Source organism: Staurois parvus, unplaced genomic scaffold (genome assembly GCF_062004578.1).
Source record: "Staurois parvus isolate SC_StPar_1 unplaced genomic scaffold, SC_StPar_1.0 ptg000594l, whole genome shotgun sequence".
Lineage (NCBI taxonomy): Eukaryota > Metazoa > Chordata > Amphibia > Anura > Ranidae > Staurois > Staurois parvus.
This window is the reverse complement of record NW_028318390.1, coordinates 1,568,459-1,595,285: the sequence shown is the minus strand read 5'-3', so window position 1 is coordinate 1,595,285 and position 26,827 is coordinate 1,568,459. Positions and strand designations below refer to the sequence as shown.

At 41.7% G+C, this 26,827-nt stretch overlaps 1 protein-coding gene across 2 annotated transcripts in view; it reads right to left on the bottom strand.

The window, feature by feature from the left end:
* The window catches only part of LPCAT2 (lysophosphatidylcholine acyltransferase 2), a 428,744-nt gene that overhangs the window by 37,654 nt on the left and 364,263 nt on the right, over positions 1–26,827 (bottom strand). For both annotated transcript variants that reach the window (XM_089692556.1, XM_089692557.1), the window contains exon 14: positions 4,349–4,490. In XM_089692556.1, coding sequence (XP_089548682.1) covers positions 4,349–4,490 — 142 coding nt within the window. The remainder of the gene's footprint in view (positions 1–4,348; positions 4,491–26,827) is intronic.

Here is a 26,827-nt window from a genome sequence, read left to right as displayed (position 1 = left end):
AGAGAGCAGCAGTGACTGGTCCTTATAAAGACAAAGTTTCACACAGTTTACGATACAGATCTGGAAGAAATACAGAATTCACACCAAGATTTAAGTAGGAATACTCATGCCTCTTGTACTTAGACAATATTTGTTTATCAGCTTTAAAAAGTCCTCTGGTCAGATCATTGTACATGGCCAATGGTGGGTGATCTATCCTCAGACTGAGGTCAACAGCGGGGAGGCCAGGTTGCAGTTTCTCCACGTCTGGTATAAACTTATGCTTCCTTCTGTCAAAGTCTCTATCTGATAGCATTGCTGTGGATATCCTTTGGGACTTTCCCTTTTCTTTTTTTTATACTGTATATAAAAGAAAGCTTTGGGTGTTTAACTGCTTATTACTAAATATGGCTAAACTCTGATTTGAAGTTTAACTCCAAATTTGGTTAAAAACACACAATCCTAACTGGAATGATCTATTGTATACAGTATACACTGAAAGATTTTTACAGATTTTGTTGCAGATTTATACCTTTTTCTGTTGTGAGGAAATTGTTGTTTGTTTCACCTAGTCCTTTCCAGACTGAATCCTGAACGGAAGGGTCAGCAGTCACATATATCCACCTGAATAAATCTCAGTGTTGGTGAAAAGCTGCCGTGTCTGCATCCCCTTAGGAGTAGTTAGCCCTTAGGAAATATCCTGCCAAAACAGAAATTTCTGTTGCAGCGGATGCCAAAAATTCAACTTATATTTTAGGCAGAGGTTTCTATGTCGAGAACACACATATTGTATGCTGACTGAGCTGTCAAAGATGGCTCCTAGTTTCTGATTGGGACTGCCTCCTGATCGTTTGGCCACTGTAACACTGGGTCGACCTTCCAGCCCCTTGGGCAAAATAGCCCAGTCAACAGGACACTGGCACTGGGTGGAAAAAGGTTAATAAAAGCACAGTTTTTTTTAAAGCCTGCAATGAAAAAAAAGAATGTGTGTCACATACCATTACTCAGCTTTCTCTGCTTAAAGGTTTTCTAGTTACTACTACTATACTGTAGTGTTTGTGTATATATATATATATATGTATATATATATATATATATATAAACACACACATTATATGTGGGTTGAACTGGATGGCCTTGTGTCTTTTTCAACCAGAGAAACTATAGGTGAAACTCGAAAAATTAGAATATCGTGCAAAAGTTAATTTATTTCAGTAATGCAACTTAAAAGGTGAAACTAATATATGAGATAGACTCATTACATGCAAAGCAAGATAGTTCAAGCCGTGATTTGTCATAATTGTGATGATTTTGGCTTACAGCTCATGAAAACCCCAAATCCACAATCTCAGAAAATTAGAATATTGTGAAAAAGTGCAATATTCTAGGCTCAAAGTGTCCCACTCTAATCAGCTAATTAAACCATAACACCTGCAAAGGGTTCCTGAGCCTTTAAATGATCTCTCAGTCTGGTTCAGTAGGAATCACAATCATGGGAAAGACTGCTGACCTTACAGTTGTGCAGAAAACCATCATTGACACCCTCCATAAGGAGGGAAAGCATCAAAAGGTAATTTCAAAAGAAGTTGTATGTTCCCAAAGTGCTATATCAAAGCACATTAATAGAAAGTTATGTGGAAGGGAAAAGTGTGGAAGGAAAAGGTGCACAAGCAGCAGGGATGACCGCAGCCTGGAGAGGATAGTCAGGAAAAGGCTGCTCAAAAGTGTTGGGGACTTTCACAAGGAGTGGACTGAGGCTGGAGTCAGTGCATCAAGAGCCACCACACACAGATGGATCCTGGACATGGGCTTCAAATGTTGTATTCCTTTTGTCAAGCCACTGCTGAACAACAAACAACGTCAGAAGCGTCTTACCTGGGCTAAAGAAAAACAGACCTGGTCTGCTGCTCAGTGGTCCAAAGTTCTCTTTTCTGATGAGAGCAACTTTTGCATCTCATTTGGAAACCAAGGACCCAGACTATGGAGGAAGAATGAAGAGTTACACACTGCAAGATCCTGGAAGTCCAGTGTGAAGTTTCCACAGTCTGTGTTGATTTGGGGAGCCATGTCATCTACTGGTGTTGGTCCACTGTGCTTCATTAAGTCCAGGGTCAATGCAGCCGTCTACCAGGAGATTTTGGAGCACTTCATGCTTCCTTCCTCAGATGAGCTTTATGGGGATGCTGACTTCATTTTCCAGCAGGACTTGGCACCTGCTCACACTGCCAGTTTGTTGGTCAATCAATCACCAAAACCTGGTTTAATGACCATGGGATTACTGTGATTGATTGACCAACAAACTCGCCTGACCTAAGCCCCATAGAGAATCTATGGGGCATTACCAAGAGAAAGATGAGAGACATGAGACAGAACAATGCAGAAGAGCTGAAGGCCGCTATTGAAGCATCCTGGTCTTCCATAACACCTCAGCAGTGCCACAGGCTGATAGCTTCCATGCGTTGCCGCATTGAGGCAGTAATTGCTGCAAAAGGGGCCCAAACCAAGTACTGAGTACATATGCATGCTTATACTTTTCAGAGGTCCGATATTGTTCTATGTACAATCCTTGTTTTATTGATTGCATGTAATATTCTAATTTTCTGAGATTGTGGATTTGGGGTTTTCATGAGTTGTAGGCCATAATCATCACAATTATGACAAATCATGGCTTGAACTATCTTGCTTTGCATGTAATGAGTCTATCTCATATATTAGTTTCACCTTTTAAGTTGCATTACTGAAATAAATTAACTTTTGCACGATATTCTAATTTTTTGAGTTTCACCTGTATATATAAGGGTTTCTAATTTTGCCTTGACTTCATTTTTCTCTTTTTCTACTGCAGGTTTGTTCTGAGTCTGTATCTTAGAAGTGAGATGCATAGTTGTTTAGTTAGTCGTGTTGAAAAAAAAAAAAAAGACATCTATCTAATGATTTCAATTAAAAGACAAAATACTGTAAATGAATTAACGAAATTCAACCTCAGAACCCTAAGCCCACTGTTAATCCAGAGGAAGGCAGAACACTCCTATAAAGCAAGAACTCTCACCTAATTACCTCATTCACTTAATCAGATTATCCCTGAATAAACAATCTACAGCATAATTTCTTATAAGTATTAAACTGCAGAAACATTTTGCACATTTAGGAATACAGTCTGCCTGTTTTTGAAATAATTTACAAAGTTGGCTAGAACTAGTTCCTATGGAAGTCAATTAAACATTTTACAGGTTTTACTATAAAGAAGCCTTTCCATGTGGAGAGCTTAAACCTCCAAGTACAAAAAATGGCCTCTTGTTGTTTACAGTGAACAATGATGCTGAAATCCAGGCTAAACAGATATTGTATAAATACAAGAGCAACTCTTTCTTGAATTTTGATGTCCCTTTTGTATTTCTTGCGTAAGACCAGTTACTGCTTCTCTCTTTCGTTGTCCAGGGTGGTTGGTCTTTTATCCACCCCCTCTTGTGGTTTTCTAAAGGCATCGTGTAGGCTGAAAACCTGCCCCAACCATAGCTCAGAACTCTGCACAGGCTATGTACTGCACAGTGATGATGTCACTGTGCCAGGTAATATCTGGTTTTGTAAACGCATTTTCTACAAAGGGGATTTATGTCCTTTGTGGCTATATAGGAATAAAACTGCAATACATTTTTTTGTGCCAGGAGTTCATAGAGTACACCCCCTTAAATACATCTTCTCAATGTAAAATTTTCTATTGTGTTCTGCTGGAGGGGAGTGTGGAAGGCTTCCACATTGGCATAATACAATGATCAGTAATGTCAAGAAAAAAACCCAGCAGGCTGATTATACCGAAGTTGATCGATAGATTGACTTCAGTACAATCAGCTTGCCCATTGATGGATCAAAATTTGTATGATTCCTTGTGAAGTGACTTAACACGCTTGTTTAGAACTGTATTGTAACTCTTTCTCAATGTGCTGTGCAAACTTTTGGCACTGTATAAATCATGTACAATGATAATGTACAGTAATTAATAAGTTTACAGCATAGTATAGGTATACCATCACACCCTCAGCATCATTACACTTCTGTTTTGTTAGAAAGATCAGACAGAAAAACTGCTTTTTAGAGAGACTGCTTTTTGTTACTTTCTTGATGAAAGTTTGGCTCTGATGAAGAAGGGATGCCCTTCGAAACGCATCAGTTGTACTGAGTATCTACCCCCATGATGGGATTCACACTGGCTCCTGATCTTTAAAGTACCTCTGAGGACTCACATGCTTGATTTTATTCGCTGTTTGTGAGTATCATTTTATAATTAATAAATTTTGGTTACTGAGGTAATGTGCTAGGTTGGTGCGCTTCTCATTTTCTTTGTCGCTTTGCAGTTTTGTTACTTTCTTACCATAGGTGATCTTTCCTGATTTGTCAGCATCCATATCATGAAAAAGTTTAGATACGTCAAGGTCTGGAATTCCCAAAGAGCATTGCAGTAAAGAGCTGAACTCGTCCTCCGTTATGCTTCCATCTTGGTCTATATCAAACAGCTAGATATAACAAGTAAAGAAATCATTTTACCAAATATTAAAGGCTCCACACTAATATCTTTACAGTTATTTATTGTTGGTGATCTTGTCACTCCAAAGAGCACAACCTTTTAACATGTTTTCACCACAAATTTCAATGATAATATTAGGGCTGGGATTGGGGAGGGGGCAACTCTCTTAAAGCTGGGGAGATTTACTACAAGCGTTGCATACAGGGTCTGGTGCAGCTGTTCATAATAACCAATCAGTTTTAAATTTCAGCTTGTTCAATCAAGCTTTCACAATAAAACCTAGAACTTAATTGGTAACAATGCGTAACAGAGTAACAATGCGTAACAATTGGTAACAGAGCTGCACCAAATTTAGAAAATCGCTCCCAGTGTTTTCATGTGGAGAGTGTGCTAGGGGGGTGTTACGTGTCACCAAGTTGTGCCCTCCTCATGACATCTGTGTAGTGGCTTGCTAATGTAGACAGTGTTATGTACTGTCCTGTGACTGAGATATTCTGTTGTATGGAGGTGATAAAAGCAGTACATGGAGCACTGGTATGTACCACTGAGTGAATGGGTACACTGTGGACATGTCATGCGATAGAGATATCAGTGTTAGGGCAGCAGGCAGTCCTAGACCAGGAAGAAAGAATATGGGGCTTAGTACTGCAGAAGTACTGACATGGCTTAGTTCTTTTCATGATATCCTTCCTGATCATGGACTGACAATCCTGTTACAGGCTTCTGTAATCCACTTCCTGGCTATGTGCAGCCTAATCTGCAGGGAGAGGTGCACTGTAATTACTGTAGTGTGTACAGATCTACAGTTAGATAATTATTCTACTTCGTAAAGTTCCTTGTCAGTACTTTATGCATTCATCTACAAAGCTCAACCTTGTGAACTGTGTGAATATTAGGTATTGAGGGGGAGTGGCTTGAAGGTGGGGAGAGGGCCGATGCAGAAGAGTGGGGGAAGGTGGGAACACTCACGTGACCGATTGGGTGGTAGCAGTGAGGAGTCCCGGAGCCCTAGGAGACCGGAGACATTCCGCTGGGGACGGCAAACGTCAGAGTCTGAAGAGAATTGGAAGGGTGGCGGTCTCCACATGGGTGGCTCCCACACATCAGTGGAGTCCCCTGGGGCCCCAGAGGGCATGAAGTCAGCAACCAAGGCCAAGTTGGAGGATGTAGAGCATGGGCAGAGAGGGTGATTTGCCATGGCAGGCTGTAAATCCCCAGTGTTGCTGTTGATGATGTTGGAAGATATGTGGATGTAAAACAAGCTTCCTAGGGGTCTCAGAGGTTGGTGGGACTGTGATAATTTGAAGAAATATTAAAAGAAGACAGGAGGAGGCACCCAGGAAACTTAGAAGAAGAGGAGAAAGAGTGCACACCTGAGAACTGTAACTACCAAAGAAAATCGGAAAGGGATACAGGAGGAAGAGAAAGCTGGATTAGTATATCTGGTAAAACACTACTGAAAAGAGAGATACCTGCTCTGAAAATAATTATAGAACTGGAAATAATATTTTGCTTGAAGTTCTAAAAGCAATTTTATCATTTAAATTATATGAAGAGAAGATCTGTCAAGGGGGAGGAACAAAAACTCCCCGATCGAGTTTAAATACAAGCACAATAATGAAGTATGACTTCACATGAGAAAAGTCTGGAGGACCAAATCCCTGAGAGACAACGTGAAGCAAATCGCAATGGAGATCAAACCAGACTGTCTTTTGGGGTATTAGATGGGAATAAGACTAAATAACCCACAAATTTGGAACACGAAACAGAAAAAATAAACATGGAAGAGCAAGAAACAAGGTCATAAATGCCTTACAAAATCAGAAATCGCAGAAATGTTTGCAAAATTAGAGAACTCCATAAACAATGAAATGGTGGTATTACATAGTGATATGGGACAAGTTCTATCACGAATGGAAGAAACAGAAGGGAAATTAGAAAAACATGCCTAAGTAATTCATAAATTAGAAGCGCAAGTGGAAGAATTGAGAAGAGAACAGAGAATGCTCTCACATAAGTTGGAAGATCAGAAAAATAGAGAGAAAGAATAATCTGAGGATCCGGGGTATGCCAGAGGTATCTTATGGAGAAATGGGTTAATATGAGGAAATTGTTTAATCCAATAATAGGGAGACCAGGGATGGAACAACTGAAAATAGACAGAGTGCAGAGGATAAGGAGGCCCCAAGGAGTTACATCAGATACCCCAAGGGAAGTGATAGTGTGTTTCCATCACTATGAACATAAAGAAATTATATGGAGGAAGTTGCGCGGGATCCCAGAAATAAAATACGGAGAAACAAAGTTGGAAATTTTTGCAGACATTGCACTGCAGACACTTGCAAGAAGATTCCTGAAACCATTGCTAGACCAGATGAGGGAAAGAACGTCCTTTACAATTGGGGGTTTCCTGCATGTTTGTTCGGGGGGAAGGATAGAAAATTGGCGAGACTGAGCTTCCCAGAAGATTTAAGGGACTTTTGTAAAAGATTAGATCTACAGACAATGGACATTACAGAGGTTGAAGGGATTAGTGGTAGAAAAAGGAGAAATGGCAACAAGTTTCCAAAAAGAGACAGTAATAGAAGAATGAGGGGTGGAGGTGGCCTAGGGAGGGAGAGGTTGGGAGGGAGGAGGTATTGATTTCCCACCCCCATCTCCCCCCCCCCTTTTTTTCCTTCTCTCTCTCCCCCCCCATCTCTCCATTTTCTTGTGTTGAAGGTTTTCTTCCTTGAGGACAGATTAAATGGAGTTCTTGTGTTTGAGAAACAGTGAACATCGGAAAGGTAGAATGGTTGATATAATAAGAGGATAGGGAAGAGAAAAATTTTGATGAAGAGAGATAGAGAATTACAGTGTGTTGGCAGGAGGCCAAATATGCTGCCGAATTTCAGACACAAAAAGATGAGAGATAGGGGTCTGTTTGGGAGTGTGTGTTTAGAGCCTTACCCTGGAAGAGGAATCGGCAGTGAAAATGAATCACAATTGATTCTAGGGCAAGAATTAGGCCAATGGGGTTTTAAAAAAATATGAATTAGCAGGGGGTAGGGGGTGGGGGATTGGGGAGTAGGAGAGGGGGTGGAAAGGGGGGGGGGAGAGTATATGAGGGAGGTCTTCTTGTTCTAAATTGCGTATATCAACACCCCTCTAAAAGGGAATATAGAGGAGAACAGACATAGCAGAAAGAATGAGTATGATCAATTTCATGACATATAATGTGAAAGGTCTGAATACTCAGACAAAAAGGCATATGATTTTAAGGGAAATACATCCACGCTCCATTGAAGTGGCGTTTCTTCAAGAGACACATATATCCCAAGATACAAATGTTAAGCTATACTCTAAATATTTTCCAACTTGGTATTATGTGGATTCACCAATAAGACAGGCAAAAGGAGTAGCAATTGGGTTTGAAAAAAAATATACGATTTACCATGGAAGAATGTCTGGTGGACCCAGAGGGTCGGTTCTTATTTCTGAGAGGAAATATGCAGGGTATGGAATGTACTTTAGCAAACATTTATTGTCCTAATAAAAATACAGTCGCATACCTGGAAGGGATACTAAGAAAACTCAAAGACTTTAAAAGGGGTAGTCTGATTGTGGCAGGAGATTTTAATTTCTGCATGGACGGGGATGGATGTGTCATCGAGTGCACGGAGAGAGGGAGGTAGGAGTCTAAAGTATGTTAAAAAGATGTTACATCAATGGCAACTGATGGATGCATGGAGAGTTAAACACCTAAGAGAAAGAGAATATACCTTGGCGCATAGGATGTATTCACAATTGGATTATTAATGACAGAACATAAACTTTTGGAGTCTTTGGTGAACGCTAACATAAAAGTAATATCTAGATCTGACCATGCACCTGTCATAATGAGACTATGGTTTGGAAGGGAGCAAAACAAAATAACAATGTGGTGATCAAATCAGATGCTTTTACAAGACCCTGAAATGGAAAAAAGATTAAAAAAGGAAATTTAATAATATTTTAGGTTTATTGAGACTGAGGGGGTATCTGTTGCTACAGCATGGGAAGCACATAAGGCTTACATTAAGGGAATCCTGATTTCGATAGGGGTGGAAAAAAAGAAAGAACAGGGGAAGAAAATAAAGTAATTAAAGGAAAAATTATATAAGCTGGAACAACCGCATAAAAAGAAAATAGATAAAGATATACAACAGGAGATAAGTTTAAAAAGAGAAGAGTTAAAAGATCTTATGGAACAAGAAATGAGGAGGATTTTTAATAGGGTTTCAAAGGAAAGATATCAGTGGAAGAATAGACCTGGAAAATATCTAATGAGAATGTTATGGGAAAAGAAATCAAAGCGGTTTATTGAAAAAATTAAAGATGAAACAGGAGAAATGGTACATTCAACCACTGATATTGCTAATACAGTCAAAAATGTTTACCGTAGTTTATATATGGAACAAAATTAAAGAACCAGAAAGAAACAGAGAAAGAAAGGGAAAAAGGCAGACATATTTAAATTAGGCTGGCCTACCTAGATTAGATGAAGCCAGGTTAAAAGCCTTAGATAGCTTAATTACAGATGAAGTAAGCTTAGTATTGAAGAGTACAGCTGCAGGAAAGAGCCAAGAACCATATGGATTTACAGTGGGATATTATAGGAAATTCAGAGAACAACTTGTCCCTAAAATGTCCACTTATATGAACACATTAGGAGAAGACACAGAGATGAGGGAGGAGTCACTACAGGTATATATTACAGTTATAGTACAAAAAATGGCCACTGCCCCAGTCTAACTGGCCTTCACAGCAAGGAGCACATGGAAGGGCGACACATGTCAAACAAAAAAAAAAAATTCCCAGTTCAACTTGCCAACCAGCTTGTAAACAAACCTAATTAACCTGTCTACCTATGCGTTAAAAACAGGGGTTTAGCAAATACATTTGCAAATACATGCCTCGTCACGGCCCCCCGATACTCTGTAGTTCCTAACTCTACAAATTTTAAGAGCCCCTGTAGCAGAGGCACATGTATTTAATAGATAGACCAAGGGCAGGTAGACCTGAGGGAGCCCACCCCTCCTTAAAAAGGTACAGGAGAGCACTAGACACCCAGCATTTAGCATAATGGCAACTAAGGTGTCTAGTGCGTCACCTTGACTAAAAATTCAACAGTACAAAAAAATGGCCACTGCCATATATTACAGTTATAGTACAAAAAATGGCCACTGCCCTAGTCTATAACTGGCCTTCACAGCAAGGAGCACATGGAAGGCGACGCATGTAAAAAAAAAACAAAAAAGAAAAATTCCCAGCTCAACTTGCCAACCAGCTTGCAAACAAACTGAATTAACCTGTCTAACAGTATGTGATTAAAACAGGGGTTTAGTTAGCACATATTTGCAAATACATGTGTAAGCTACAAAGCTTACAGTTATCCCTAAAGAGGGGAAAGTCAGGTCTCAGTGTGCCAGTTATAGACCTATACCTTTATTAAACATAGACACAAGGGGGGCGTGTGCGTGGAGGCTGAAGATGGGGGGTCACACACTAACTCTGATCCGCTTTACCGTTCTACCTTCTGGCTCCTCCGGAGCGAACGTTAGCCACTAACAGCAGAAGAGCATCGGCATAAGACTCAGCACCACTTGCAGATCCCAATGGGCAAAATATGGTGTCAAGAGTACCCTCCATTGCCTGCCAAACACCAGCGGCCTACACACATGGAGAAATTCATCTCCCGCGCCGCATCCCTGGCCTCGAGTGATCATCCGCACCCAAAGGCAGAACCGGATGCGACAGCGGGCCATATGGTGCAGGTAACACCCCATCCTAACATCCCCTATCTCACTGCTGAGATTTTCGATTATAAGTTACACGCCCTACTGTAGAAACTATTTCATACCATCTCTGCAGCAGTGGGAAAATAGCACAAGAACTTAGGGGGAGATAGCACTGGTGGAGGAACAAACAGACCATCTTCATCTCGAAACCAAATTTGATGATCTAGTACAATATGTGCATGTGTTAGAAGAGGATACCTATTCCCTAAAACAACAAGTCTCTCAGCTGTAATCACAGCAAGAGGATTTGGAAAATAGGGAGAGGAGACAAAACCTCCGTATACGCGGAGTTCCCGAATCAATAGGAGACGCTGACCTGCGAGATTATTTGCAAGGCCTATTCACCACATTGGCTCCTGCAGTCTTGGATATAGATATGGATAGCGCTCACTGCTCCCTTGCCCCAAAACCCCCACTGGGAGCGAGACCGAGGGACACCATTCAGTTTCATTATTATGACAGTAAGGAATCCCTATTGAATTCTACACGTAACAGAGCATCCATCAACTACAAAGGAGAAAAAAATTCAAATTTATAGTGTTTTGTCTCCTATTACACTAACCAAGAGACGCTTGCTTCATCCGATTACTCTCCATCTTCAAAAACATTGCATCGTCTACAGATGGGGGTTCCCTTTCAAACTGACAGTAACAAAAGATGTCATCAGGGAGACTTCAAGAAGGAGAGGCGTTTTTGCAAAAACTGGGTTTACCCCCTTTCCCAGATGAGACCCTAACGATTCCCATATCAAAACCTAGATCTGCCAACACTCCTAGCAAGAACTGGACTCCAGCGAAATCCAGAAACAAAATACTCCTACCGATTTCACAACGCTCTCCCAATACGCGGAAGTCATCAGCGACCTGAAAACGTCTGGTCCTTAGACGGTTGGTAATCACTAATATATGCAGACATATATTCCCTTTTTCTTTTCAACGCACATTTCATGCCCTTAGTAGGATATATCCGACACCCACTTGGGCTTAGTCCATGATAGATATGACTTTCTAAAGGTTTAGTCCTTCTTACCGCTTTTTATTCATTTTGGAAGTGAGGTGGGAAGACGCCGCCTAGAATTCATTCTCCCTATGATGCCCCCCCAGCAATCTATGGCCATTGCTGTAGATGCCTGTGCCTCTTCTGCTATTTGGGCCTTCACCATATTTTGTTTTTGTTTGGACTCACAGATCCTATTTTGATCTACTGACACTGTTTTTTGATAATTTTTCAACAAGTATTGAGTATGTTCTATCAATATTGTGTTCTGTTTTCTATATTATGTTAGTACAGCATGATCTGCTTTTTTCTGACCTGCATATGCCAGCTTATTATGAAAAATATGACATTATGTCTTTACGTTTATATTCATGTAATGTTAAGGGATTGAACTCAATAAGGAAAAGGTGGTTTGCCCTGAGGGAATTTCGCCACTCTAAGGCTGATATTATTCTTATTCAAGAAACCCATTTTAAAAAAAGGAAGCTCATTCAATTTTGCTCACAAATATTACCCCAAAACCTATTCGGCTATCGATCATACTGGTAAAGCAGGTATTGCTATCCTTATAAAGAAACATTGCCCTATTCGAGTGCTTTCATCTACACTTGATGCCCAAGGTAGATTCATACTACTAAATTGTCAATGCAGCAACACCCATATTACAATTGTGAAGGTTTATGCTCCAAATGCTAACCAGATGGAATTTTTCAGAGATTCCGTTTTCCCCTTGCTGTCGACATCTCATCCTTTTACGATTATAGGGGGGGATTTTAACTTAACTGTATCTCCTACTAGAGATTGGAGATCTCTTATGGGACACCTACCTTCCAAATATGTACTTAATGTCATGGAAATTTTGTATTGTTGGTCGAACTTTAAATGTGTCATATATGAGTGTTATTCATATGTCTCTCGTGTGGCTTAATTAAAGCTCTGAAGGCTGCAATTGGGCCATGCGCATGTACAATGTATGTATTACAGTACTCAGCTTGGTAATGGATGAGATGGCGGATCTGCGCTTATAGACCGGCGTGTATACCACCACGGCATTCGATGCGAATGTTGCTGGCAGTAGACCGTGGGCCTGTATCCACATATCAGCAGCATAGTACCACATGGGCTTCATAACGCAAGGCGCCAAGCGGTGTGAACTCCACGTGTAGGCTTATGCATATCTTACAACCCATTACCAACTTGAAACTGTATCTTGGATGGATGTGTTTTAATAAAGATCGTACCGGGCCCATCCAGGTACAGACTGGTGTTTAGCTTAGGGAATACTTGTACAAAGGATTTGCATGCCAATGGGAGCTAGTGGGACAGGAAATATGACCTCAGATGGCTCATGGGGGGGAAGGGGAGGAAGTCTGCTGACCTCAGAAGGCTCATGGGGGAGGACCAGTGATAGATAATAGGAAAGGCTATGCTCCAATCGGAATGTACATCCTGTGTATAGGCACTCCCCATTGCATTGTTCGGTGGGAGGGGATTGACTTTATTCATGTGGGGGGCATGTGTGTATTTTTAATAAAACCAGGGGCTGAGTCTGAAACCGGCGCTTATGTGAATTCAACCATCATCCTGAGAGTGTCGTTTGATCATTCTAGGGTAACGGAGCTCCATCATCCTCACATTTCAACAGAAGCTAAAAGTAGTTGGATGGGCAGGAATCGTGTAGTTTACAGTTGTGACCAAAATTATTCAACCCCCACTGAAATTGAGTGTTTTGGCCAGTTTGACATTGCTTTTGATCATTCAGTCATCTTGCTTACATTTACATTAAAGAGGCACTTGTAGGTCAGACAAATATAACATAACAGTTATAATGAAATAACCACAAATGTCTTTTCTGTGCTCACAGCATTATCAGTTTTATTCAACCCCCAAGTGACATTCAATCTTAGTACTTAGTACAGCATCCTTTTACAGTTATAACAGCTTTTAAACGTGAAGCATAGCTTGACACAAGTGTCTTGCAGCGATCTACGGGTATCTTCGCCCATTCTTCATGGGCAAAGGCCTCCAGTTCAGTCACATTCTTAGGCTTGCGCACTGCAACTGCTTTCTTTAAGTCCCACCAGAGGTTCTCAATCGGATTTAAGTCTGGTGACTGCGATGGCCACTCCAAAATGTTCCAGCCTTTCCTCTGCAACCATGCTCTAGTGGACTTGGAGGTATGCTTGGGATCATTGTCCTGTTGAAAGGTCCAACGTCTCCCAAGCCTCAGGTGTGTGACGGACTGCATCACGTTTCCATCCAATATCTCCTGGTACTGAAGAGAATTCATGGTACCTTGCACACGCTGAAGCTTCCCTGTACCTGCAGAAGCAAAACAGCCCCAAAGCATGATTGACCCTCCACCATGCTTCACAGTAGGCAAGGTGTTCTTTTCATCATAGGCCTTGTTCTTCCTCCTCCAAACATAGCGTTGATCCATGGGCCCAAACAGTTCTAATTTTGTTTCATCAGTCCACAGAACACTATCCCACAACTTTTGTGGTTTGTCCACATGGCTTTTGGCATACTGCAGTCGACTCTTCTTATTCTTTGGAGACAGCAAGGGGGTACGCCTGGGAGTTCTGGCACGGAGGCCTTCATTACGCAGTGTGCGTCTTATTGTCTGGGCTGAAACTTCTGTACCCACATCTGACAAATCTTTTCTCAGTTCCTCAGCAGTCACACGGGGACTTCTCTCCACTCTACGCTTCAGGTAGCGCACAGCAGTCGAAGTCAGCATCTTCTTTCTGCCACGACCAGGTAGCGTTTCAACAGTGCCCTTTGCCTTGAATTTGCGAATGATGCTTCCTAAGGTGTCTCTTGGTATGTTTAACATCTTTGCAATCTTCTTATAGCCATTGCCCTTCCTGTGAAGAGAAATCACCTCTTCTCTTGTCTTCCTGGACCATTCTCTTGCCTTCACCATGTTTGTAACCACACCAGTAAATGTCTAGAAGGAGCTGAGTATCACAGTCATTTTAAAGCTGCCTAATTGGTGCTTATTATGCTTGATTGCTGCTCGGTGACATCCACAGGTGTTTTCAATACCTGATGGAAAGCACCTGTATGAACCTCTGTTCTTCAGAGTGGTAGTCTTTAAGGGGTTGAATAATTGTGGCAATGAAGAAACCACATAAGAACCATTTACTACTGTATTACATAAACAATTGATGTCATTTTAGTTGCATTTGGGTAGTTACAACGTCCTTGTAGGATTTGATTCTGAATACAATTCCAAATGTACACTATAGTCCCTAAACCCCTTTACAGCATTGGGGGTTGAATAATTTTGGTCACAACTGTAGCTACAGTCGTGGTAAGCAAGATTCGCACAGCTTTATGGGGGATTTCTGCGCATCCAACTGCGAGTACTCACGGTAAGGAGAAATTCGTTAAAGCGAATTTCCAAGACAGTTTGGCGAGCCTGGTGGATACTAACGCGTATTCTTGCATAGCTAACCAAGCACGAGGGGGGAATGGGCCATCATGAACTAGCAAAAAGTATGCTGGCACATTTCAGGTCTCTCTGCCATTAAGAGGATCGCTTTTTGCACGTTCGTGTGGCTGATTTCGCTCTCGGTTAGCTAACAAGAATTACCGCTTAGCAAGGACCTAGTTTTTTGTCCTAAACTCTTGATTTGTGGGTGAAAGACAAGGGTTTGTCTCTGCGGAGAGCAGCAGAGGGGTGGGTTTGGTTGGCTGGATTTGGTCAAGTTTAAAAATCTTCCAACCAAAAATTAAATGGGTATATGTTTTAGTGGGTAAAAGTTGTTGCATGTTTAGGTAAGTATTTGCGGGTTGTAGGTACTGTGGTGATTGCTTTACCCCCCTCCACGTGAGGTCATTATTACAGTGCTGAAAGGTTTAGGTTAATTGTTAACTGCTGTAAGATCTCTGTGTGTATGTAGTCTGTGCAATGTTTTGTGGTACTACTGCTCCCAGCAAGCATGCAGCAGGGGGTCCTTTCTGTTACATGTGCATGTTAGTGTGACATGTTGGTGTTTTATATCTGTTCTGTGATTGTGCCAAATTGTGTTGTATGTGTACTTCATATTGTTGTGCAATTGTCCGGTGTATGTTCTGTCCAAAAGTCTGTTTTATGTAAGAGGTTAGAGGCAATTTTGAGGCTAGAGTCTGCCGTGTGCTCCTCTGTGGGGGGCCATTCTAGTGTTACCATGTGCTTCCCTGTGGGGGGTCATTTTCTTGACTAACCACATGTACTCCTTTTGTTTGGTGGCCATTTTGTTAATGACCATGTGCTTTCCCTGTTGGTGGCCATTTTGTTGACTACCACATGTGCAGTCATCTCTATGCAATGTGCATGAAGTTTCCTATATGCATTTGACCCATATTGTGTTTTTAATCCAAATTTTTTACAGTTTCATTTGTTTGCTTTTAGCTTTAAATTTGCGTATTGCCAGCCAATTTAAAGTGTGTTAAGCGAGTTTTTCCCTCACGTGTTCCACATTTAGTGAGCGCAGTGAAGTCTGGGTTTTTGCACATAGATTTCTTGTATAGTGATTATGTTTTTCTTGTGTTTTTTCTTGTTAAAAGTAGTTCCTTATTGTAAAGCGGGTTTGTTTTAAAGCTGCTGTGTTGCGTGTTTCGCGTCCAGCAGACTTTTTGTGTAAACGGTTTTAGGTGGTTGCAGTGAAGATCGCGTGTGTAGCGCAGATCGTTTAGCGGCGCTGATAGGATTGATTTTCGCGTCAGCAACGGGTTATTCTTGGCGCAGTTTTTTGGTTCACCTCTGTGTAATTGTTTTACTGTGACACGTCCCGTGTTTTTCATAAGGATCCACTTTGTCCTTTTTAACAGTTTTTCAGGTTGAAAAAGGGTTTTTCTGTGTGTATTAGGAAAGTTTTTTTCTTTACACAAATTTCCTAAAGGTCAGTTAGCAGGTTTCCGGCCAACCAGTGACCCCTAAGTAACATCCAAGAACCCCTCTTTTTGTTTTGACTTGTGTTAGCTACTGTGTGCAGGGAGAGAAAAGCCACTTTCATCATTGTGCGGTGTGGCCTGCCAAACACAGTGGGTGATGAGAACCACATAAATTACGCTGTGCGAGTGGGCGGTCCAGGGAAGTATAACACTTAGCCTGGTTACCACAAACACTTCAGGTGGTCAGGATCACATAAATTGCGCTGTGGGAGTGGGAGGTGTGCTCTCAGTCTGACCGCCACTTGATGCGCTTCGGGTGATCGATAAGTATCACATAAATTACGCTGTGCTGGGAAAGTGGTGGAATCAGGCCTCTCGGTAGGATCCCACCGAGTGCTCCAGGGGGTAAACAGGTACCCGGACGCGGGATATATACCAGTGACTAGTCACGATGGGCAGTAGTCAGTCCATGAAGAGAGAGGGGGAACCAGCCCTCTTCATGGTAAGGACAGCTGCACAACTGATGAAGGTGAGTTTGGGGGGGAAGTCTACAGAACCCCTCAAAAGGTGGAATAAATGGTCGAAGGGTACCAGATGGGAAATTCCCCGGGAAGGTACATTTGACGCATGGAGGTGGGAAAAATTCATCTCTGAATTTGGACCACGAATGCAGGCGTCAGAACTAGAGATCGCACAGCTATGGCTTCACAGGTCAATCCGATTAGGGAAGCAGGGCATACATAAACTGGTGTCTGTCCGGAAGAACCAGGTGATGTATACCTGGCCTCCAGAGGGAATAAAACAGGAGGATCCGGTGTCAGAGGTGGAGGAAGCTCTTTCAGGGCTGACTCTACTAAGGCAGGCAGGATCAGGGTCTGCTGGGGTTCCCGAACAACCAACAGTGGCTGAGAGAAGTATAACTGCACCTGTCTCTTCTGTTAGTGACGTCACTCTTGATGTACCTTCTGTGTCTTCTGTATCTATGCCTCAGCCTCTACCTCTACCTCTCCCTTCTTCCTGCTTCACCCCAGCTCCTTCTGTTTCCAACTATGAAGCCTACTCAACAACCGATTTGCAGACTATCTGTGAATCAAGGGGAATAGACACCCGGTTAAGAAACAGGGCGGATTGCATCAAAGTGCTACGAACCACTGATCAGACCCCTGCCCCCCAGCTATACCCTGATCTGAGGGACCTCAAACCTGAAGGTGCAGTAAGCGAGGTGGTTAATCTAAGCCCACCGATGAAGCTGGGCCAGCCCTTGCACTCTTCCCGGACCGAGGCCTATCCAGTCAGAGTGCAGCAATTTGAAGGTCCTCCCAATGCACAGGGGGAACGGACTTTAGGGGAACGGGTAGTTTGGCATGTCCCCTTCACCCCGGCAGAGATCCGCACTATTCTGGCTGAGCTCCCGGACTATCGAGTCAATCCGAGAGGATTTGCTCGAATGTTTGGACAAAACCAGTTCAGCTATGGTATGAGCGGGTCAGACTGTGCGCAGATCCTGCGGGCAAAGGTGGGCATGGAAGTGGCCAGTACAGTGATTGCAGGGTGCTCTATAACCACGCATGAGGAGATGACTTCAGGGGGCAAAGAGTTATGTACACAGCTAAAGGCAAAGCTTCCAGAAATGTATGGTGCTACCTCTACTACGGACATGATGAAGCTCACCCAGGGTCCTAATGAGGAAAGCGCCTGCTTCTGGCGCCGTCTCAAGCAGACGGCACTGGATGCGGATCTGGAAGTTGGACCTTCTGTTGCGGGCCAAATTTTTGGAAGGCATCAATATTAAAATTCGGGAAAGGCTGGTTCTGGCCCGACCCGAATATAATGAGATGTCTATCCCTGCTATCCTTTCCACTCTTGCGGCAATAGAGAGGGAAATGGATAGAAGAAAACAAGACAAGGCCAAAGTTCTTATGTCCCAGACCCCACACGAAAAACCAAGGGATCTGGGATCTGGGTCACAGGAAGGATAGGCCCCCACCCAGGTGCTTCCAGTGCCACCAAACGGGGCACATGAGGAGGAGCTGTCCCCAATTACCTAAAGGTCGGTGGCAGTTCATTCCTGATGAGTCCTCCGCCCCTATGACCACCATGGTAAGTAACTCCTATGAATTCTCATAGGAAGTTGACAAATCGGTGTCGGCCCAGATCCATCTTTTTCTAGAGGAATTAAAATATCCCCTCCCTTGCCTCACCGACACCGGTGCAGCAAGAACGGTCCTGCGAAAACAGGACATCCAAGGCAAGGTACCCCTCTCAGGGGAAAGCCCTCCTAACCCCTACTAACCTCACTATCAAACGATGCACTATTCTTAACCCAGCTTCTCTTCTTCCTGTGTTGGAAGATGAGAAGGGGGGGGAGGACAGCAATGACAGTGCTGAATTTTGCAACACGACTAACAATACTAACACCTCTTCTGCTAACATGTCTTCTTTGTCCACTACTAACCTCTCTTCCAAAGGACACGACTGCATTGCATTGGTGGAACTGGAGTCAGCGGCGACACACCCCATATCATCCCGAGAGTAACGGTAAGGTTGAACGTCTTAACGGAATCCTTAAAAACAGGATCTCTAACATCATGGCCGATACCCAAAAACCTTGGCCTGAGTGTCTCCCCATTGCCCCCTATTCCATCCGGAATGCCCCTCGGACACCACATGGGCTGTCACCCTATGAGGTGTTGTTTGGGGGACCTCCCACAAACAGGGTTGTACTTTCCTCAACAGTTGTCGTCTTTGCATTCACAGCTTACAGGTTATGTGCAATCTCTGCAACGGGAGCTGCAGAAGATACACCATCGGGTTCGCGAATCGCTCCCCGATCCAAATGCAATAACAGGTGTTCTTTCTATTGAGCCAGGTGATTGGGTCGTCCTAAAGAAACATCAAAGAACCGGACTCGAGCCACGGTTCACCGGACCATACCAAGTCCAGCTGACGACACCTACCTCACTCAAGCTCGAGGGACGAGACAACTGGGTGCACGCAAGCCACTGCAAGAAGCTTTCCAGCTACACCAGAGAATGAGGGGTGTCATTTTCCTTTTTCTTTTTGTTTGTATGTCATACATGTGTGTGAACGGAGGAAAAGACGGCAGATACCCCAACCTTTTATTTAAAATGCACCTGCGTTTAGCCAGAACCGCCAACAAAACCAACTGTTGGGTATGCTCTAAGCCCCCACCCAGTCATCACATGTCCGCAATGGCCGCTGTTCATGCCCTATATGACATCCGCGTCGGCATGAAAAAGCAAGGGACCCCTGGTCAGCCCCCACGTAGACATTTGTCGGTAGAACTTAATGACACATTTTTAGCAGGTAACATCAGTTTTAGCACCAATATTAGCTCTAGCTCCTGTAGGACCCTCGTCAGTCCATTATGGGTAACTGGACAGCTAGGCAGCCCTCAGGTGTGCTTTAACATCAGCTTTGGCACAGGTAACAAGTTTGTTGGGACTACCACCTGTGAGGGAAGTATAACTGTCAATCTGACTAACCAGACTTCCCTTCTGAGTAACCACACTGACCGACCAGACCACGTGTGTTGGAAGGACAGATGTGATGTGCAGACTGAGGGAGCAATCCCCCAGTCTGTGCAACTGTTGCTCAATGCCAGAGGCCGAACGAGGAACTCCTCCTGCTCTGCTCTGACAGGTCCATACTATTTTCTGTGTGGTTCGGCAGCCTATAGAACATTTCCCCAGAACGCGAAAGGTTTGTGTGCCCTCATAAAGCTAGTCGCCGCATCCTATGTAGTGATGGATCATGAAGAGTTGATGGTCCACAAGAAGGTAAGGATGGCAGGGAGAGTTCGCAGAGAGCTGTTCTCTGAGGGCGACCAGGCATGGGCTTGGTTCCCCTCATGGACAGGATGGGGAATAGAACTTATGAAACGCCTGAACAATTTTTCTGTCATCGTGGATAGTATGTTTAACGAGACCGTAGAGGCTGTCAGAGAAATTGCCCAAGAACAACGGCAGATGGGAATTTTAGTGCTTCAGGAGAAGATGGCCCTTGATTATCTTTTAGCCGCCAAAGGGGGGTTCTGTGAGTTCATCGGAGAGGATTGTTGTACTTGGATAGAAGACACCGATGACAAGGTCCAGGCCCATATGGACAAAGTTAGTGAACTACAGGGAAAAGCTAGAGCTATAGCTAGTGAGGGTTGGAATCCGTTCAAGGGTTTGGGAGGATTGGGAGATTTCCTGTTCTCCATCGGATCTTGGTTGAAGGAAGTGGGAGTGTATGTCCTGATGCTTCTCTTTTTCATCTGCCTTTTATATGCCGCGGTGAGATGTTCCTGTTGCCTCATCGACCGTGTAAGCCAAGCTCGGGCAGACGACCACATCTCCATGCCCGCTCCTGGGATTCCACTCCAACCACTGATCGGAGGAAGACCTCACCAACCAACCACCTTCTCTACAGATTACGTCCTGGCTTCCCTCTAATTTATCTCTCTGAAGACCACATTCTCCAAGACCTTCAAGCAAGCTTCAAGCCTCATCATGGTTTGTGTCTGCGATTTGGAAAACTGTCTGGGTCGAGATCAGCCTTGTGTGGCCCCGTCTGCAGGGGCAATTTGAGAATCTATTGCTGGATCTCCCCAGACCACCGTGGGATCACAAGCCTTATTCATACCACAAGTCTGTTTGTGGTTTTTGCAAGAGCCTTCCTGTAGTGAAGGTTCCAACGCTCTTGAGGATCATTGCTTCAATCAAGCCTGTTTGCGTCGAGTCTGCATCGGGTCTTGTTGTTTCAGGTACCCCGTGGAGCTTTATTCTCAGGGACAACTACAGGAACTCTTTGAGGTTTGAGACTACACCCATCAAGCTGAAGAAGATCAAGAAGGGACACGAGGAGAATATGATAAAACAGGAGGGAATGTCATGGAAATTTTGTATTGTTGGTCGAACTTTAAATGTGTCATATATGAGTGTTATTCATATGTCTCTCGTGTGGCTTAATTAAAGCTCTGAAGGCTGCAATTGGGCCATGCGCATGTACAATGTATGTATTACAGTACTCAGCTTGGTAATGGATGAGATGGCGGATCTGCGCTTATAGACCGGCGTGTATACCACCACGGCATTCAATGCGAATGTCGCTGGCAGTAGACCGTGGGCCTGTATCCACATATCAGCAGCATAGTACCACATGGGCTTCATAACGCAAGGCGCCAAGCGGTGTGAACTCCACGTGTAGGCTTATGCATATCTTACAACCCATTACCAACTTGAAACTGTATCTTGGATGGATGTGTTTTAATAAAGATCGTACCGGGCCCATCCAGGTACAGACTGGTGTTTAGCTTAGGGAATACTTGTACAAAGGATTTGCATGCCAATGGGAGCTAGTAGGACAGGAAATATGACCTCAGATGGCTCATGGGGGGGAAGGGGAGGAAGTCTGCTGACCTCAGAAGGCTCATGGGGGAGGACCAGTGATAGATAATAGGAAAGGCTATGCTCCAATCGGAATGTACATCCTGTGTATAGGCACTCCCAATTGCATTGTTCGGTGGGAGGGGATTGACTTTATTCATGTGGGGGGCATGTGTGTATTTTTAATAAAACCAGGGGCTGAGTCTGAAATCGGCGCTTATGTGAATTCAACCATCATCCTGAGAGTGTCGTTTGATCATTCTAGGGTAACGGAGCTCCATCATCCCCACATTTCAACAGAAGCTAAAAGTAGTTGGATGGGCAGGAATCGTGTAGTTTAGCTACAGTCGTGGTAAGCAAGATTCTCACAGCTTTATGGGGGATTTCTGCGCATCCAACTGCGAGTACTCACGGTAAGGAGAAATTCGTTAAAGCGAATTTCCAAGACATTAAACAATCCACTTTTTTTCAGCAATGGATCAGAGGACACAGATTGTTTGATGTTTGGCGAGTGCAACACCCAGATACCAAAATTTTTTGTTCTTCTCCCCTGTACACAACATATATACCAGACTTGATTTTTTTTTTATGTCCTATCCTCTGCTTAAACAGATGGTAGACTCTGCTATTATAAACAGTTCCTGGTCTGATAACTCTTTTGTGGCTTTGGATTTACTTATAAATCAAACAAACTCCCGCACATGCCATTGGCGTTTGAATTACACTCTCCTGCGTCATGCAAACATCAAAGCTGCTATATCAGCGGCATTGCGTGAGTTTTTTTACCTTAATGCTGGTTTTGTATCTAATTACTCAACTTTGTGGGAAGCCCATAAGGCTTCCCACCAGAGGTTGCTTCATAGCAGAAAGCTCCCGTCTCAAGAAAAACTCAGTCCTTCTGAAAAGGGAACTAATGCAACAATTATTACCGGCAGAAAAAAAACCTTGTAGAATTGCCATCTACCGCTAGACTTAGGTTAGTAATACAACTTAAAAATCAACTGAAAGTACTAGAAGCAAATTCTGCGGTAGATGAAACAAAAATTCTACCAGTATGCTAATAAACCACACAGAGTTTTAGTCAACAAACTGAGGGCAAACTCATCTAGTGCCTCTTCTGAATTCTTATTTCATGTAGACGGCACCCCCACATATTGTCTTCAAAGGATAGCCAAGTTATTTGGTGATTTTTACTGCAAGCTTTATAATTGCCCCAGACTTACATCGGGTGTTTAATAAGGAATCATTTGATATTTTCATGTCCGCTCTTCGCCTCCCTAACCTTAAACAAGAGGATAGGCTTACTTTAAATGCACCTATTGTCATTGAAGAATTATGTAAAGTTGTCAAGGATCTTCCGACACAAAAATGACCTGGTCCTGATAGCTTTTCTTATGCTTACTACAAACAGTTTATTGCTGAATTAGGCCCCGCTCTGCTGGATTTATTCTTCTCTGATGAATGGGGAAGCACCTCATCCACACTTCCAACATTCTTATATCACAGTCATTCCCAAACCAGGTAAAAATCCAGATACCCCAGCTAATTACAGACCCATAGCCCTACTCAACACGGAATATAACATTTTTACGAAACTTTTAGCATATCGACTAGCTCCCTTACAGCCTAAACTCATACATAAGGATCAAGAGGGGTTTATTATGGCCAGACAGGCGGGTGATAATACAAGACGAACAGTGAATTTAACCATTTCAATACCGTGCAATTTTACACCTTCCTGCCCAGGCCATTTTTCACGTTTCAGCGCTCTCACACTTTGAATGACAATTGCGCAGTCATACAACACTGTACCCAAACTAAAATTTTATCATTTTCTTCACACAACTAGAGCTTTCTTTTGGTGGTACTTAATCACCGCTGGGGTTTTTATTTTTTGCTAAATTAACAAAAAAAGGCCAAAAATGTTGAAAAAATACACGTTTTTCTTTGTTTCCGTTATAAAAATTTACAAATAAATAATTGTTCTTCATAAATTTAGGCCGAGATGTATTCTGCTACATGTCTTTGGTGAAAATAACCCAAATTAGGATGTATTATTTAGTTTGTAGGAAAGTTATAGAGTTCACAAACTATGGTATAGATCTGATTATTGATCAATCCTGAAGTACTGACGGCCAATCTAATTTCTTGAGGTCTAAGAATGTCAGAATAGTACAGATATCCCCCAAATGACCCCTTTTTGCAGAGTAGACAGTCCGACGTACTTCATAAGAGGCATGGTGAGTTTTTTGAAGTTGTATTTTTTTTGTCATAATTGTTCGGAAAATGAAAAAATTAAAAAAATTATTTTCACTATTTTTTTTTTACATACTGTCACCAGTGCAGTACAGCATCATCATATAACTGGCATGGCGGTGAACAGGGACACTGACTAGTGACAGTATGAAAAAAAAATATATATATTTTTTTTTAATTTTTTTTTATTTTTTTTAATTTTTTATTACTTTTTTATTTTTTTTTTAACATTTTTTTTTCATATTTTACTATGACCAAAGTAGTACAATGTTACCATAGTGACATTGTACTACTTTGGGGAAGTGATCAGTATTTTTTTTTTTTTTTTTTACACAATTTGCTTATAGCAAAGAAATACTTTGCTATAAGCAAGCATTTACCTGAATGAAATGGATTCATTCAGCTTTTTTTTTTTTTTGTGCTTAGCTGTGATTTGGTCACAGCTAATCACATGACATGTGCATGTGATTAGCTGTGACCATTCACAGCTAGGCACTAGTATACAATGGATGGCATCATGAATGAAGCCATCCATTGTATACAACTGTCATGTGACCTGCTGTGATTGGTCACAGCAGGTCACATGGTACCTGCAACGGAGCCGGTACTCGGATCTGTCATCGGCCGTGTCCGAGGTACACGCCAGGTGACAGATCGAGCCGCTGCGCCGCTCTGCATTAGCGCAAACGGTGCATGTACGGGAGCACGCCAAATGGCGTGCACCCGGAGTGGAGAAGCAACTTTCAAGCCACCAAACGGCCATTGGCCGGGCGGCAAATGGTTAATCAACATACTTAATACCTCACATTCTCCTGCTTTGCTGTTAAGTCTAGATTAGAGATGAGCGAATTATTCAAAAATTCGATTCGGCTGATTCGCCGAATTTGCGGGAGAAATTTGATTCGATGCAAATTTATTCGCCGCGAATTTAACTTATTTAAAGGGTTTCTAGGCTTCAGAGAGCCTTGATATTAGTGCAGAACACTGTACCTTTAATTTAAATGCCCTTGGAGTCTGCTGGGGAAGAGAAATAATACTGTCAGTCAGTATGACATGCAGATGAGTGCCGTCGATCTTAGAATCACCGCACACTTCACTCATTTGGGCAGTCACGGGGCACGACGAAGAAGAAGAAGAAGAATGAAAAGAAGAATGAAAAGAAGAGGAAGAAGAATGAAAAGAAGAATGAAAAGAAGAAGAAGAAGAATGAAAAGAAGAAGAAGAAGAATGAAAAGAAGAAGAAGAAGAAGAATGAAAAGAAGAATGAGAAGAAAAATGAAAAGAAGAATGAAAAGAAGAATGAGAAGAATGAAAAGAAGAATGAAAAGAAGAAGAAGAAGAAGAATGAAAAGAAGAAGAAGAAGAATGAAAAGAAGAATGAAAAGAAGAAGAAGAAGAAGAATGAAAAGAAGTAGAAGAATGAAAAGAAGAAGAAGAATGAAAAGAAGAATGAAAAGAATGAAAAGAAGAATGAAAAGAAGAAGAAGAATGAAAAGAAGAAGAAGAATGAAAAGAAGAATGAAAAGAATGAAAAGAAGAATGAAAAGAAGAATGAAAAGAAGAAGAAGAAGAATGAAAAGAAGAATGAAAAGAAGAAGAAGAAGAAGAATGAAAAGAAGAAGAAGAAGAAGAATGAAAAGAAGAATAAGAAGAAGAAGAAGAAGAATGAAAAGAAGAAGAAGAAGAATGAAAAGAAGAAGAATGAAAAGAAGAAGAAGAATGAAAAGAAGAATGAAAAGAAGAAGAAGAAGAATGAAAAGAAGAAGAAGAATGAAAAGAAGAATGAAAAGAAGAAGAAGAAGAATGAAAAGAAGAAGAAGAAGAATGAAAAGAAGAATGAAAAGAAGAAGAATGAAAAGAAGAAGAAGAATGAAAAGAAGAATGAAAAGAAGAAGAAGAAGAATGAAAAGAAGAAGAAGAATGAAAAGAAGAATGAAAAGAAGAAGAAGAAGAAGAAGAATGAAAAGAAGAAGAATGAAAAGAAGAATGAAAAGAAGAATGAAAAGAAGAAGAATGAAAAGAAGAAGAAGAAGAATGAAAAGAAGAAGAATGAAAAGAAGAATGAAAAGAAGAAGAAGAATGAAAAGAAGAAGAAGAAGAATGAAAAGAAGAATGAAAAGAAGAAGAAGAAGAATGAAAAGAAGAAGAAGAAGAATGAAAAGAAGAAGAAGAATGAAAAGAAGAATGAAAAGAAGAAGAAGAAGAAGAATGAAAAGAAGAATGAGAAGAAGAATGAAAAGAAGAATGAAAAGAAGAAGAAGAAGAAGAATGAAAAGAAGAAGAAGAATGAAAAGAAAAATGAAAAGAAGAAGAAGAAGAATGAAAAGAAGAAGAAGAAGAATGAAAAGAAGAATGAAAAGAAGAAGAAGAAGAATGAGAAGAAGAATGAAAAGAAGAAGAAGAAGAATGAAAAGAAGAATGAAAAGAAGAAGAAGAATGAAAAGAAGAAGAAGAAGAAGAATGAAAAGAAGAATGAAAAGAAGAAGAAGAATGAAAAGAAGAAGAAGAAGAAGAATGAAAAGAAGAAGAAGAAGAATGAAAAGAAGAATGAGAAGAAGAATGAAAAGAAGAATGAAAAGAAGAAGAAGAAGAATGAAAAGAAGAAGAAGAAGAATGAAAAGAAGAATGAAAAGAAGAAGAAGAAGAATGAAAAGAAGAATGAAAAGAAGAAGAAGAAGAATGAAAAGAAGAAGAAGAAGAATGAAAAGAAGAAGAATGAAAAGAAGAATGAAAAGAAGAAGAAGAAGAATGAAAAGAAGAAGAAGAATGAAAAGAAGAAGAAGAAGAAGAATGAAAAGAAGAAGAAGAAGAAGAATGAAAAGAAGAATGAAAAGAAGAAGAAGAAGAAGAATGAAAAGAAGAATGAAAAGAAGAAGAAGAAGAATGAAAAGAAGAATGAAAAGAAGAAGAAGAAGAAGAATGAAAAGAAGAAGAATGAAAAGAAGAAGAAGAAGAATGAAAAGAAGAATGAAAAGAAGAATGAA